Source organism: Nematolebias whitei, chromosome 14 (assembly GCF_014905685.2).
Source record: "Nematolebias whitei isolate Nwh7 chromosome 14, NemWhi1, whole genome shotgun sequence".
Classification (NCBI taxonomy): domain Eukaryota; kingdom Metazoa; phylum Chordata; class Actinopteri; order Cyprinodontiformes; family Rivulidae; genus Nematolebias; species Nematolebias whitei.
In genome coordinates this window covers 15,286,891-15,302,663 of record NC_056511.1, presented here as the reverse complement: position 1 = coordinate 15,302,663, position 15,773 = coordinate 15,286,891, and the positions used below count along the sequence as shown (strand labels likewise).

Here is a 15,773-nt window from a genome sequence, read left to right as displayed (position 1 = left end):
ATGCTTGGCATTTTAAGTAGTCTCTTATGCTTGACACGCATGTCTAAAAGTGGACTTTTTGCCATTTAGTAGCACAGTTTGAAAATTGCAACCAATCATCTCAGGCTCCTCTGACAATCGTGTGATATAGGAGAAATGTCTTTTAGACTAATGAGTGGTCTGCGCTGCACAGCCAAGCACATAACTCTACTAATACAGCCCTTTTCACACCTTCGTTAGATGCTCTGAAACAGGAAGAGTGAGCACATGCATGTGTGATGAGTCCTAATTATTTCCTGGTCTATGTCCTTTGCACGTGTGTCCCAACAAAGGAAGAAGATAGAGCAGAGGTAAAGTGGACGTGTACCTTAACGTTTAGCCTTGTGCATTCCATACATTATCTAACTCCCAAGAAATGCAAGTGCTGCTGGAACTTCATCTTGTTAGACCTCATACTCATGCATACACACACACTACTGAGCCATTCAGCCAACACGAACTGGCTGGTTTTGACAGAGGGTATTTTGTGTCACCACAGGTCTTTGAAAGAATTGGTGAGGGGGAAAAAAAACCCTAAACATCAAAAGCTCAACCTGCTTCCCTTTCCTTCCTTCTATTCTTCACTATTTCACGATGCTTTACCTCCCTACTCACTTTCTATATCACCTCATTTGTTTTGTTGCCATTTCCTACTTTAGTTGATCTTTTTTGCTGTTTTAGTAAAGTGTTCAGAAGCTCAACCTTTCTAACTCACAACTTGAAATGACTTTCAAACTCACCTCTGAACTTCAAAAAGTTGAAAAATTGCACTCATATAACCTTTTGCTCTTTATCCTGTGCTTTCTCTACTCTTTTAGCCTTTGATATCCTCTATTTTAATTAATAAGCAGGTAACTTGGATGATTGTTGGAATTAATCACCCACTCCATGCTGTATTTAATTAGCTTTTGCTACTTAGCACCATCTAAATTTGATTGAGAGGTTGTACTCCACATGATGCAGATGTTTTTGTCCAAATTCTTAACTTCCACATTTAGTTCAAGTTTTAGTCATTCAAATACACCCTTAAAATCATTTGATAGGGTTTCATAGGTTCCTGATTTGACAGCTGTCTGCAATCAATAACTATATGAGAAAATGGCAAGCTGGGAATCTGTGGCAGCTAGGCCTACCCACCAACTCTTCCTTGGGTTTTTCCAAGGACACTAAACATTGGTTTGACTTAATGCTACAAAGGTTTGCTAGTTAATTTCACAACAATGCATGTTGCGTTTTAAAATTCCGCCTATGCATTGTTTCTTGTGTTAAAGTACACAATAACACACGGTTGACACTTAACAAAAAACATTTTTCAGTCAGGTCTTATGGGTAGTTTCTTTTTTTTTGTGCTGAAACGTTTCGCCTTCGGTCCGGAAGGCTTCATCAGTCAAGGAAACGCACAACAAAACTGATTCTTCCCCCAACAGCTTACTCCAAAGTGAAACAAACCAGTTCTGCTTGTGATAAGATGGTCTCTTTGGTACGGTTCCTTGACTGATGAAGCCTTCCGGACCGAAGGCGAAACGTTTCAGCACAAAAAAAAGAAACTGCCCAGATGACCTGACTGAAAAATGTTGGATTGTATACCTGGATTATTGAGCATGGACTTTGTTGTGAACAAAAAACAGTTTTTTAATTTGGCATCTTCCTTTGTCAGCACAGCCTGACACCCACCCACCCCCCAGTACCCTGAAACAATTATCTTTGGCACATAACAGGTAAATAGTTTTTTTTGTTTGTTTTTTTTCTCCTGATTAAAAATGAATCTCATCATCAAGTTTTAAATTTATGAAAAGTTTTTTAAAAATTCAAATAGAATGTCTTTACACTTTACAATTTACAGTCAGCATTGCACATTAAGCTGTGACTGCTAATTCAGCAATTAATGGACTAATGACAGCAGTAAGCACTAAATGTAAGGCAGCATTGGCTAAGTTTTCAAATTTGTATTTGCTGTATGTTTCCAGAGGTGGCAAATATCTCATTAAATTATGTTTTTGATACCCACACTGCATATATAACAAGTATATGAGTTTTATTTAATTATGGGAAAGTGGTATTATTTTGGCACCTAAAAGAATCCCAAACCCAATTAAAATTATTCTCTTAGGTTACAAACTTCAGTGAATAAACAGGAACTAAATCTGTTAAACAATGTATTGAGTAATCTGTATTTGTGATGCATACCATACCATTTTATTTATAGAGCACTTAAAACAGTGACAAGTCCAGCCAAAGTGCTGTACAGACAGAAAAACAGGCAACACACAAAGCAATATACAAAATGAGGTAAATCAAGTATGTCATGCGTATGCTGATGTTGAGTGAAATAGTTAAAAGGCCTGAACGGTTCAAAGTGTCTGAACATTCTATATACAATGAACGATGTACGATTTCTGTGGCCTTGGGTTAGTGTGGCCAATTGCTCATAGATCTAAATGGACTGCCCTATAAATTGAGTCTTTCTTGTCTCAAATGTGTGCGTGTTTGCATGTGTCTGTGCATGCCCTTCATTCTGTCAGGGATAAGCAGTTTGCAGGTCAGCTGCCCAGTTTGTGGAGAAAGAAGGATGCACAAATCAGATGATTAATCGTCATCTCTTCACCTCTCAAGGATAATGCTTAGCAACTGCAGAGCTCCACCCGAGCCTCAACCTTACCGGAATCACATCCACATAATGCACTTCTATCATCCAGGAACAATAAAGTGCAACTGCGCCATTGAAAGAAGATGGTGTTCAAACTCATAAACACAAAATCTGGAAAGTTTAATTGCTTCGTTGGTCGTCTCCTATTAGTACACGTTTCATTTTGCAGGATTATGCTGATTAGTAGTGTATGTTTTCTATTGTAATCAGTCCTTCACTTGTTACAGATCTTTATCTAGTGTTTGGTTTGTTTGACCTGAAGCAACAGTCTATGCTTGTATTTGATACTGTGGCGGATATGAGAAAACAGAAGATACAGGCTGGTCTTTATCCCTGCGCTTATATTTGTTTTGAGGGAGAGAGTGCACACTGGGTGTGTTCTATCATGCTATTTCTATTTTTGTAGGTTCTTTCAGTCGGTGTGGGAGATGTGCAGTAGCCCAGATGCAGTTAAAAATTGGCTACAGTTGAAAGGTTTGAATTTTTTTTTAACTAGCCAGCTTGCCAGATATCCAACTACACTCTTAGCTGGTCAGGCACTCAAAGTAGCTTTTAAATTTGGGAGGCACTGCAGACACCAGACAGTTGATGAAGAAGTGAGTTGGCTGCCTGGCGGACCCTGGGTCATGTGGTTCACAGACGTAGGTCTGTTTTTTTGAACCGTCTAGCTTTTGACCTCTGTAGAGTTCATAGTAACAAAATATGCCATGAGATTTTCTTTCCAGAACGGTTTCACACTCAAGACTTTTCTTATTGACATTAGCTACAGTTTGCAACAGTTTTACCCGCTTTTCTGATAAAAAGAACAAAAGAGCCAAGACTGTGGTGCGGATAAAAAGAGTGACTGAGAATGAAGATTGCTTACATGTTGACTGGCATGTTGGGTAATTCTTGTTGTACAAGTTTTGACAATTATCAGTCCAGAGCAGTGGTTTATCTTGAAGTGCTGATGTTCTTGTCAGGGTACTTAAAAAAAAAACTCAACTATTTTCTTTACTCACAAGACATTACAGAAATAAAACAATAAGGCAACGTGTTCAAGAAAAGACAGAGTACTGTATAGAGTGTCGTAATCAAGAGATAATATTCGGCTAAGTAGTGCATTGTGAAATCAGAGTGAGCAAGGTTATGTTTTTTTGTATTTGTGTGCGTGTAACCATATACGTCATGAATATACAGTATGAGTGGGCTGATGGACGGTGTAAAGGCTCACTTCATCTTGTTTGTATAACATCTAACGTCAAACATTCCATACAACAGACAAATGCCATTAAAATGTTACATCTGATTGAATTAATGTTTAGAGTTGTTCATCCTGCATTTTATATTGTAGTCAGTGGTTTGTGGGTCTGGGCTGTCAAGCATCTTGTCAGACTCATTCAGTTCTAAGTGGATGTTCTTCAATGTTAAATGCTTTCATATTGATCTTTTAAAGCACATACTAGTAGTATTTTTGTTGCAGAACACACTGTCTGTCTTCCAATGCCATTAAATGTTATTATTATGGAGTTTGTTTGCATGTGTGTCAAACAACCCTAATCCAAACTCACAATGAAAAATTAACATCATTCATTTCAAAGAAAGATCTTAAAATAATCAGAAATGTATAATGTGGAAAGTCTTGACCTGTCAGTTTTAAGATTGTAAACATTGTTAACTATGTTTTAGACATCAGGTGCAACCAACTGAAGAACAACGCTTTTAAAAGTGTGAAATTTCTGATGCATGAATGAGAAACACTCCACTATTTAAGGGATTTCTGCTTTTGAAGTGACATTTTTCAAAGAACGATTGGAAATTTTTAAAAATATGCGGAAGGAAGCAATGAGGTTTTGAACCACGCGATGTTGTGGGGAAATTAGATATTTAAAGCCTCTTAAAAAACAATGGCAACAGGATTTTTTTTATTGTGGTCTTTGTTGTCTTTGAAAAGAAGGAAACCAGAAGAATTTGTCAGTTTCACTAGTTGTTTTTGTCAGCTGCATGTTTGGTTGAGGTGGAGTCGAGACAGAAACCTTATCAGCATGGCACTTGCAGTACGTGTTTGTGGATGGGAACATCTTTTCTGTGCTAGAGCTTATTTTGTGTGTACACATTGTAATAGTGTGGGTGTTTACATGTTTATATGTGAATTCAGGGCTGGTATGCCAAGGATGCCCTTGTTTTATGTGGCCTATTTGACGTGCGGGAATTGGCTTGTTTTATTTTTAACAGTTACTTTGCCACTTCTATGAATGTGTGTGCATTTTCACATTATTCTTTTAGTCAACTTTGAAAGATACACATTAGTTAAAGCCATACAAACACAAGTACCAGAGGATATTGGGTACAATAAGATGTACAGAAACAAATGCCTATAAAAAATATAAGATAATTTATTTGCCAAAGTCTAAGGAAAACAACATTTGTTGAAACTAAGTTTGTAGAACTCATTAAATAAGGACATGTTGATATACTGTAGAATTGAACCCAAGCAACAGGGCAGCATCTGACTGCTCTATTTGAATTTATCCTTTTATTACTGTGGTGACAGGTGTTCAGTCTCCATGTGTGCGTGAAGTGCTCGGACCATATTTTCATGTGTAAATGAGAACGGTCACATCCTCTGCCCTTTGGCTAGTATGGTTGATTAAGTCAATGCTGCATTAACAGATCTGTGGAATTGGTCTAACATTGGTTAAAACGTTGAGGATGTTTATTGCCACCATAATTAACAGAACAACGTAATCTGTCTAGCTTCAAAACGAAAAGAGGCTAAACGTTGTCTTCTCCCTTTCTTTTTGTCTTTAGGAACGCAACAGGTCAATTGACAGCTTCAACATGGGCCCTTTGGAGAGCTCCCTGATTGACATCATGAGGGCTGAGCAGGACACCTTGAAAGGTAACAATGGCCATTGTTCATCAAGAGACAAGCAATAATACTTGCCCCCAGTGGTGGGTACGGTTCTGCTAATAGCAGAACTAACTTTACGTTAAGTGGATTAATGTTTTTGCTAACTTTAATAACCTTTAGTGGAATTAGCTTCCGATAAATTTAAATATGGTAAATTGAAGTCTGCTAATTTTTTTTTATGCAGTTCTTCGCACTAAAAGCATACAGGAGAATAGTGATTAACAATTTTCTGCGGGATCAAGACCAGAAATGTTTGTCTCCCAGCCATTCCCACATGTCATGGTGTGTCTGAGCAAGACACCTAATCCCTCATTTCTCCCCGGGCGCTTACATAGCTGCCCACTGCTCCACCTGAGTGTATCTCATGTGGGATGGGTTAAATGCAGATAACTTATTTTGCCATTGTATGGGAACATTTAATGATGACAATCTCAGACTTCCCCTCCCTTCCCTTACACAGAGCTATGCAATGCTATGCAGCGCTAGGCAAAGCTAAGTTCCACCCAATGATGTCATCACTCTTGCAGTGCTTTCCCTCTCATATCTACAGCAAACTCTCTTTGACTAGCCAATGTGAGAGAGGCCTTCACTTGCTTAGAAGTTACCCTGGGGTCCTTTGTGACCTCGCTGACTATTACACACCTTGCTCTTGGAGTGATCTTTGTTGGTCAACCACTCCTGGAGAGGGTAACAATGGTCTTGAATTTCCTCCATTTGTACACAATCTGTCTGACTGGATTGGTGAAGTCCAAACTTTTTAGAGATGGTTTTGTAATGTTTTCCAGTCTGATAAGCATCAACAACTCATTTCTGAAGTCCTCAAAAATCTCCTTTGTTCTTGCCATGATACACTTCCACAAACATGTTGTTAAGAGCAGACTGTAATAGATCCCTGTTCTTTAAATCAAATAGGGTGCTCACGCACACCTGATCGACATCCCATTGATTGAAAACACCTGACTCTAATTTCACTTTCAAATTATCTGTTAATCCTAGAGGTTCACATGCTTCTGCCACTCACGAATATGCAATATTGGATCATTTTCCACAATAAATAAATAACCAAGTATAATATTTTTTTTCTCATTTGTTTAACTGGGTTCTCTTTATCTACTTTTAGGACTTGTGTGGAAATCTGATATTTTTGGTCACATTTATGCAGAAATATAGACAATTTTAAAGGGTTCACAAATTCAAGCACCACTGTATTGAATGCAGCAGGTTGTCAGTGTTTTTAAAGGGTGCAGCTTGCAATAATCACAGCTGAAGAATACCTAGTTTACAGAAAACACTACGGCTATGGTTAGTTGTTGGCTGAAAGGGAGGAGTTGGTTGATCTCTGAAAGGAAACACCTTTGACTTCCAGGAGCTTTAGTGGTTTTAGGCCATTTGGGTGGGGCACTACAAAAGAAATGGTCAGTAATTACGATTCTTTATTAAAAAAAAAAAAAATCCCAAGATTTAGTCTTGTATTAAATCCAAATTGTTACAGTTTAGCTAATTTAGCTAAATAGCTAACATAAGTTGGTTTGTACTTAAATCCTAATGTAAAACAATCTTAAAACCTTTGTTTTTTTTTAACTCGCACATCACAGGCCCTATAATCTAATGATTTTCTGTTTAATCACATTAAGTTCCTTAACTTTATGATCATAAAAGGTGCCCCCTTGTAAATCTTTCAGTTCCATGGTAAGAATATCAAAACAAGTGAAAACAATGAACTCGAGTTACCTCTTCACTAGTATGTGGTATTGTTTTCGCCTTAAACTCACAAGATTCCTCACACCTGGCTCAGAGTTTGTGCTCTGTTGTCAAAACTTAGTAAGTCTTGCCTCAATGTTAACAGAATAACACTTGAAGACTATTTTATTAGCAGTCTTACAGTATCTGGAGTTTTAGCTTTTCTGACATAGATTCCTACACCTGTCATGGCATATATAACTTATACACTATAATATTACATTAATATAAGGGCTCTGTTCTTTCACTTTTGCTGCACTGTTTTTTTTTTTTTTCTTTAAAAAGAGTTGCCTGGTAGCATCTTTCTGATAAAACAAATAAACGTTCTGATTTCATAATTTTGAATTTAAAATCATATTTAGCATTATGGCAAGATTTTTTTCACACATATCTCATTTGTGTTTTGTTTTTCTCTCCCCTTGTCTGGTTTGTTTTTATAGTGTGACCCATTGTGCTATGGTGTCACATGATGCATCACAGCATATTCTGTTCCCTGCTATCAATTGCCTTCTGTTAAACATACACATTCATGCAAACACAAGCATGACAAATACCATACACACAACATTTAGATTAGAAACACTATGCATACATTTCTTGTTTCAGTTAAACATACTGAACCAAAGGAGTACAATAAAGCAAAAGGATGGCCGAGACAAAATGTCTACAGTAGAAGTGGCTTTGAATTGCTTCCAGCATTGTTCAGACTGACAGAAAGGATCCCTCTGTTCAGTCACCACACATAAACACACCACTGTGTTGTGTGAGCTAGTGTGTACGTGTGCTTTAATTGTAAGTGTGCTGTCTGTGTGTGTGCAGCCAGTGGCATGCAAATAAGATTCACAAAGCAGCCACACACAGTTCAGCAGATAAACAGGAATACGATGTACCTGCTTGTTCCTTCGAGGCTACCAAGGTTTCTAATCCAACCTGATGGGTTGTACTCTCATGGTTACTAAGTTATGTAGAAAAACAAACTGGTAAAAAATTGTAGTGAGGGGTGAGATTGCCATTACAACCTGCTTTTGATTTTGTTTTAGTTTGTAATTATGAATTAATTTTAATTGACTAAACCCTTCACAAACACACCCAACGTTCAGTACAATGAGGCCAGTAGTGAGATTATACTGTACTGAGATTTTAATGAATGCTTTTGAGTGTATGGAAACTTGTTGCAATATTTAATACCGTTGTGTAGTTGTGGTTTTTATTTAGTTGCACTTCAGTTTCAGTTCTGTGGGGCTCAGTTTGTAAAGCGTGGGGGAGGAACTAACATATTTCCTTGTGACAGAGGCACCGGAATGCACCAATCGCCAGGCGGTCCAAATCCATGCAACAATGGTTGCACTATTTAAGCTCTTTCATCTAATTATTCCTCTGCTGCAAGCAAGACTTGCATAACTTTGAAGCTTGTTTGGCATCGTAACATGTTTGTGTAGGAGATGGTGTCTGTCTGTTGGATGGCCCTGGCAAATGGCTCGCTATAAAATGGATGATATGAGGCTTAACGTAGACGATACAGTTGGAGTAAACGGAGGTTGATGAGAAGAAGAGAGATGTTGATATCCTAAAGATGTAGTCTCTGATATGACTGATATAGAGATCCATCCATCCATCCATCCATCCATCCATCCATCCATCCATCCATCCATCCATCCATCCATCCATCCATCCTCTTTACCCGCTTCTTCCTTTTTGAGTTGTGGGTGTCACTGGTGCCCATATCCAGCTATCACTGTGCAAGAGGCGAGGTACACCCCGGACAGGCTGCAAGTCCATCACAGTGACATAGAGATATATTTTTATAACTCGTGCAAATAATAACGTTTTTATTCAGAAAAGCAAACCTTTTGTGTCTTTGTCCTGTTTAAAGGAGAGTTCATGTATCTATCAGCATCGGAATGGGTCCTAAACCTTTCAAGATTTCCGAAACATGCTTTCTGCAAAGAAACGATTAATGTAACCAGTGCTGGTTTTTGCAGTGTTGCATCACTCTTTTTGCATGCTCAAAAAGTTAGTTATAATATTTGCTCTTTTTTGCCCATTTGTGTTTTCAGTCTGTAGCAGAACATAATACAAGGTTAAATATTTTTAATTGTAAGAGATGCAGTCCTTTGAGTGTGTGCGTGCGTGTGCGCTTTTGGCTTTCTCTGGCAACGTGAAAATGTGTGCTGACCAAGACAGGTTCCCTGTGGTACAACTTCAAGAAATGTAAACACACTGAATAGTAACGTTTAAAATCTCAGCTTGTTTTTAAATGTTGTTTTCCTGATTGTTTATAAGTTTAAACACCAAGCATAGCTAATTTAAACATAGTCTTTTTTTATTGGAGTTAAATACTCTTCCAGCAAATAACATGATCTGCATACATATCTGGGATGTTTTGAAGGGGCCAGTACAAAAAGGAATGCTAAACTCTCATGCCTTATCCCTTTACTGCAGTAATCAAGCTTTTGTCAAAATTAGAATCCACTGACTTATAGTATTAGTAGTACTACTTCATATGTTTCAGCTAATGTGGTTGTCATTTTCTGAAGCTACACTTAATTTATTCTCAGAGTAACAGCATCCAACCTATTAACATCTTTTTGTATTCTAACTAAACTGAGAAAGCATTTGTTCCTAATAGTAATTATATTCAAAATCTAGTATGCATAAAAAGACTCGCACAAGAATAAAATCAAGATCTCTGTAAATATAAAACATGATACATATTTTTGTTCTGTCTTCTTGTGTAGGTCGTCTTGGGTTTCCCCACCCAGGAGGGGAGAACCCTCTCCCCCTTAACGGTACGTATTGTAACCTGCGCACCCCTTTCAAGTGTCTGCCAACATTTGAAACTGGGGATTCAAACTAATGTGCAAAACACAAAAATATAATTTTTGCAAAATAAATTGGACCTTTCAGAATATATATATATATATATATATATATATATATATATATATAAAGGAGACATTGTTTTTATTAGAAATTCTAAATTTTATTAGTACAATACTGTTCTTTTTGAAGGATCATATCAAGTTAGCGCTGTGGGTGATGTGGATAACTGTAAGGAAGGATTACCTGAACGTAGCGACATTTGTAAACCAAAGCTCTGGTAAATCTGTGTTGGTGAACACTGAGCATAGCAGGTGGAAACGTTTGGACGATGTACAACCACCTGAATGTCTGCGTCTTGTGGCATCCTGAGCCTACCGTTTCTTTGCTTGCCTCGGCTTAAATCCAAGCTAGTGTTGAGCTGCTCACTCCTCTGTTTTCTATTCTTTTTTTGTTGTGACTGCAAAGTAAAGCTGGCTTTTCCTTTCTTGCTAGCACGAAAAGTAATTTTGGTTGCAGCCTTTGATCTTGTTGTGAAACTTTTTTGGTGTTCTCCCCCTTTACTCTGACTTCTCATACTGCTTTGTTCCTGCACCGAGAGGTAAATGAAATAAGTGAAGGAAATAAAAGAGGTACAGGTAATAGAATAACGGCCTTTGGTTTGGTAAAACTTTGTAAGCCATGCTATAAAAGGGTGATAGACACAAAAGGTGCAGATAAAAATATTATTGAGGATGTGTTATGCATTATGTCTACAGCCATCTTTTAAAAAGTCAAGCAAAGATGGTACATTCAGTTGTGTAAGAGTAACTGCTTTTTTCTTTGATTGTCTTTATCTATCCATGACTGTGGTTTTGCAACTATGGCCAGCGTGTAAAACAGGAGAGGCCAGTTAGCTTCTTGAAAAGCCTGCTGGGTCACATGATTAGATCACATGGTCAGGAGCTGTCATCTTGCCCTAAGACAGATGGTGCCAGCGGATATAGGCTGCACACCATCTCTCCCTCTCCCTCCCTCTGCCTCATAAGGATACGCAGATTGCATTCCTCATTCTCTTGATCCCACCCCCCTACAGTCACTCTCATTTTCTCTCACCCCCACACAGCTTTTTATCAGCTCATTTCTTCTTCGCTTCTAATCTATTTTTCTCTCCCTCTCACACACACACATCTTTTTATAGCACCCTGTGCTCTCTCTCAATCTGCTTTACTGCCTCTTCTTATTTTCTCTGTTTCTGGCTCCTTTTGACCTGCCCGGCAGAGTTAATGTCCATCTGGTTTGGACAGTCCACTGAGGGAGACGAGGATTATTGCTTGTGTGTCCTGGTAGCTCTTTCCACGTTTTCACAGTTTTTGTTGATGCCTGCGTTTGAGTTATTTCACTTTGGCTCTTTGTTTAAAAAAAAACAAAACCTTAAATAATTACTCATTCCAAAGTTGGCCACACTGGTACCAGCACACTTACAAATTCACAACCACTGAACCAGTTTAGATCAAAACCAGTTTAGATCATACAGGATAGATAATGGTTTTTCAGTTTTTGAGACTCAGGCATTGTCAGATTAGGACTGTTTGACCAAGAACACAGTTTTGAAAGTCGTGCACACAACAATAGGCTGTGATTTTCAAAAATTGGCAACTCAAAATGCAGTTGCGTGGTTCACTGGTCACCTGGTCACAGACACTCATAGTTCACTGTGACTGTAATGGAAAATTAGCCTTTTTTTTTTTCCTACTCTTGAGTTGCCAGGTAGTCTTCAACAGTCACAGCCCAGTGAGATACCACTTTAAGGTCCAGACTCTGGCTTAGTTCTTTGATTACATGATTCATTTGAAGGTGCCAACATCTTCCCTGTTGTCTGTGAATTTACAATTTTTACTTTTCTGTCAAACTGACAAAAAAGAATCAGCCGCACAATTGTTTTAGTTGACTTATTTAATCATGTGCCAATTTAATTCTAACTAAGATTTTTTACTTGTCTTTGTGTATGACTGCGTTTTCATTTGCACAACATTTTAGTGTTTCACTTTAGGCGTCTCCAGTTTTACAATGGCATGTTTGGGGTTTATTAAATCCCATAGTGTAACCCTTCCTGTGGTCTTTGTTGTCAGTTGCCTTGTTTACAGTCCCCCATGGCAGTGTGCTACAAAATCATATTTCTTTAATTGTCACAGGAGTTCATTTATTAACAAAAATTGTATTGCTTATGGGTGTTCAGTTTTGCCACTTCTTTACTGGTGCACGTTTAGTCGTAATAAATCAATCCTCTGCGACTCTAGAGTAAACGGAGGGAAAAATCAAATTTGGTTTATTAAGTAAATGAAAAGCACAAATAAATCTTTGCTCCTACACTGAGATATTCTTTCTCTTTGTGCTTTTACATCAACCATCATCTCCTTTGGTGGTGACGCATGCTGTTGTTGTTGTTGTTGTTTTTTTACATTTTATGGTAGATTTTTGGTGATAAATAATTATTCAAAAAATAAAACGAGTCCACTCTGTTAGTACGTAATGGGATTGATATGAGTGTGGGAACAGCAGCGTGAGCTGATTATGATTCACTGCTGATTACCCAAATCAAGGGTGAGCAGACTGACCATGGACCATCATTGTCATGGACCACCTGGCACTTTTATTGCTTCAGATTATTATGCAACATTTCTAAACGAGCTCTGCTTTGATTTGTCTTTATTCCACATGCAGCCAGGAATTATAACAGGAGACGAGGTAAACCATATTCATGAGTAAATGAATTAATTATGTCTATTTGTTGCAAATTTTGCTTTGTGGGTGTCAGTGGTTTTTCTTATTTTTTTATATCTTTTTCTGTGTAAAGATGTTTTTTTTTTTTGGAATTTATTTGATATGGACTGTTTGTTTTTCCACATTTAGGATCATACATATTTTGAATCCTTTTGTCTTTTTTCAACATATTTGTCTGCATGAAGGTTTATTATGAGCTTGTGAAGTATTTTTTGTTCCTTTTCATGCTTTACTCCGCTTACATTTTCCTCTTCACACACATTTTGTAGCATTAAATCAGGCAATACAAGCGAGTGTTACATTTAGCCAACGCTTAATGAAGCAGTGAAGCTCAAACCATATCGCTGCGACTGAAGCAGACACATGGCACACACTGGAAGTTAAGACTAACACGCCTGCATAAATCTTTATAAAGCAGCTCAGGGCAGGTTGTATAGGAGCAGGAATGGGCCAAGGACAGCTTAGCCTCCGCCACGCATATGTTCCACAGTGAAACTGTTCAGACATGCTCACTTAAGAGGGCTCCAATCTGCATCCATGTTCAGTTCAGTAAAAAGTCCAATAAGAAGAATTCACAATATTCTGTTCATTTCTTACTGGACAGTTATTTGTCATGTCGTCACATCACTTATCTTTATACTTTTATCCCTTCTTGGGATATAAATCTGTTCCACTGACCTCCCTCTTCTTTTTCTCAGGCCACTCCTCTCTCTTTCCCATGGAGGATAGTTTCCCTGATGACGAGCGTGGGGATCAGGGTCTCGCAGGTCTGGGCTCTCCACACTGCTTCCCTCATCAGAACGGGGAGCGTGTGGAACGCTACTCGCGCAAGGTTTTCGTTGGCGGACTGCCTCCAGATATAGACGAAGGTACAGTAGTTGCATTAAAATCACGAGAACTCAATTTTGTGGCTAATATTAGCTGAAGTTACTTAATCTCTGAGACAGAATAATAGAATATTACTAGACACAGACGCTCAGAATGCTGCTGTTTTTTTAAAAATCAGCGTTTTCTTACAAAACCCTGCCTTTGTGTTCTGGTTTTCATACAGATGAGATAACAGCCAGTTTCCGACGTTTTGGACACCTGTTTGTGGATTGGCCCCACAAAGCAGAGAGCAAGTCCTATTTCCCCCCTAAAGGTATCTTAAATAACCACAAGTTCACATGTTGCTGTCATTTTTTTCGTCAACTCAACAGATTTTTTTTTTTTTTTTTTTTTGTGTATGTTTATTTCTTTCGACGAAGCTGAAAACGTGTCCTTTTGTATCTATGTCTTTAGGGTTCTTCTGTAATTCAAACGTTATATTAGAGTGTTGTTTGAATACAGCTGGGGTTTGGTTTTTGTTAACCATATTTGAAGGGTTTCTTGTATTTTTTCTTGCTGCAACAAAACAAAAGCAGTGTGTCGTGATCACAGTAATCAGCACATTAAATTCCAGGAAGACTGTCAGCTTTTTTGTGTCCTGAGCAGCTCCAATAACCCTGCTGTGTTTTATGCAGGCTACGCCTTCCTGCTGTTCCAGGATGAAAGCTCCGTGCAGGCTTTGATCGACGCCTGCATAGAGGAGGACGGTAAACTGTATCTCTGCGTATCCAGCCCCACCATTAAAGACAAGCCGGTCAGTGAGAACACAAATGCAGCTGCTGATAACTTTCACTTTTCCCCCGTTTCGTTCAGTGGTTCAGACATTTGTACGACCAGCTTCCGTAGACCTGAAACCTCACTGATTTGTGTGCAACAGGTTCAGATTCGCCCGTGGAACCTGAATGACAGTGATTTTGTGATGGATGGGTCTCAGCCCCTGGACCCGAGAAAAACCATCTTTGTGGGAGGAGTTCCTCGTCCGCTCCGTGCAGGTATCTTATGTTTTTCTACCAAACCAAATGACAACAAGCGTCTGTTTGTAATAAAAACAGTTTGATTTGAAGTAAATACTCGGCCTACGGGTTGAATCTTAGGTGTTATCACAGATCTCCCGTATTTTGAGTCATTAATTAAAGGTCTTTAAAATGTTCCTCATGTTTGTGTCACATCTCTGCATATTTATTTAGACATCACAAGTAAGCAATAAGAAATAACTGTAATTTACCTCTTGATTTGTTCCTATGTTGCTTTTTTATGGTAGCTGCAAGCAAGAGGTTTCTTTCAACAATGTGATGAACTGCTGGAGGGTAGAACCACAAAGGAGCTGACCTACACTAGTTGTATTAGAATGGACTCTGCAGCATGCTGAGCTGAATAATACATTTATAATTATTATTTTTTTTGATATTGGCATTATGTGGACTGTTTGCACTGCTGGATGTGGTGTTTAGACCTCTGCACCATAGTTGTGGTAATGACCAAGGTCACGAGGCCCTGTGGTATGTTAAATATTTTATGAGCCTTTGAGTAAAAAGGGTTTAGATTTAAAAAAAAGAAGGAAATTGCCAATTGTCTTTTCTAAATTTTATTGAGTAAACCTGATTTTGTGTGTTTGTGCATTTCTACCCCTCCACAGTGGAGCTGGCTATGATCATGGACCGCCTGTACGGAGGAGTTTGCTACGCTGGCATCGACACAGACCCTGAGCTCAAGTACCCCAAGGGAGCGGGGCGGGTCGCCTTCTCTAATCAGCAGAGCTACATTGCTGCTATCAGTGCTCGCTTTGTACAGCTGCAGCATGGAGAAATCGATAAACGGGTGAGTGGAAAGAAAAGAGCAGAGTGTTTTTCTGCTTCCTTTCTCCAGCTCTCTTCTTTCTTCAGTTGCACGCACGCACGCACGCACGCGCGCACGCACGCACGCGCGCACGCACGCGCGCACGCACGCGCGCACACCTTACTTCCTGTTCTTTTATCTCAATCATAACTACCTTTGTTTCATTTATTTGAATCAAGTAAAATAGTC

General features: G+C 38.6%; 1 protein-coding gene across 3 annotated transcripts in view; it reads left to right on the top strand.

Annotated features, from left to right (window-relative positions):
• Nucleotides 1-15,773, top strand: part of cpeb4b (cytoplasmic polyadenylation element binding protein 4b) — a 34,505-nt gene that overhangs the window by 12,489 nt on the left and 6,243 nt on the right. The window contains exons 3-10 of one of the 3 annotated variants that reach the window (XM_037687901.1): nucleotides 5,456-5,546; nucleotides 10,037-10,087; nucleotides 12,822-12,845; nucleotides 13,580-13,750; nucleotides 13,933-14,022; nucleotides 14,384-14,502; nucleotides 14,626-14,740; nucleotides 15,385-15,566. In XM_037687901.1, coding sequence (XP_037543829.1) covers nucleotides 5,456-5,546; nucleotides 10,037-10,087; nucleotides 12,822-12,845; nucleotides 13,580-13,750; nucleotides 13,933-14,022; nucleotides 14,384-14,502; nucleotides 14,626-14,740; nucleotides 15,385-15,566 — 843 coding nt within the window. The remainder of the gene's footprint in view (nucleotides 1-5,455; nucleotides 5,547-10,036; nucleotides 10,088-12,821; nucleotides 12,846-13,579; nucleotides 13,751-13,932; nucleotides 14,023-14,383; nucleotides 14,503-14,625; nucleotides 14,741-15,384; nucleotides 15,567-15,773) is intronic. The other 2 variants (XM_037687902.1, XM_037687903.1) reach the window with 2 other exon arrangements.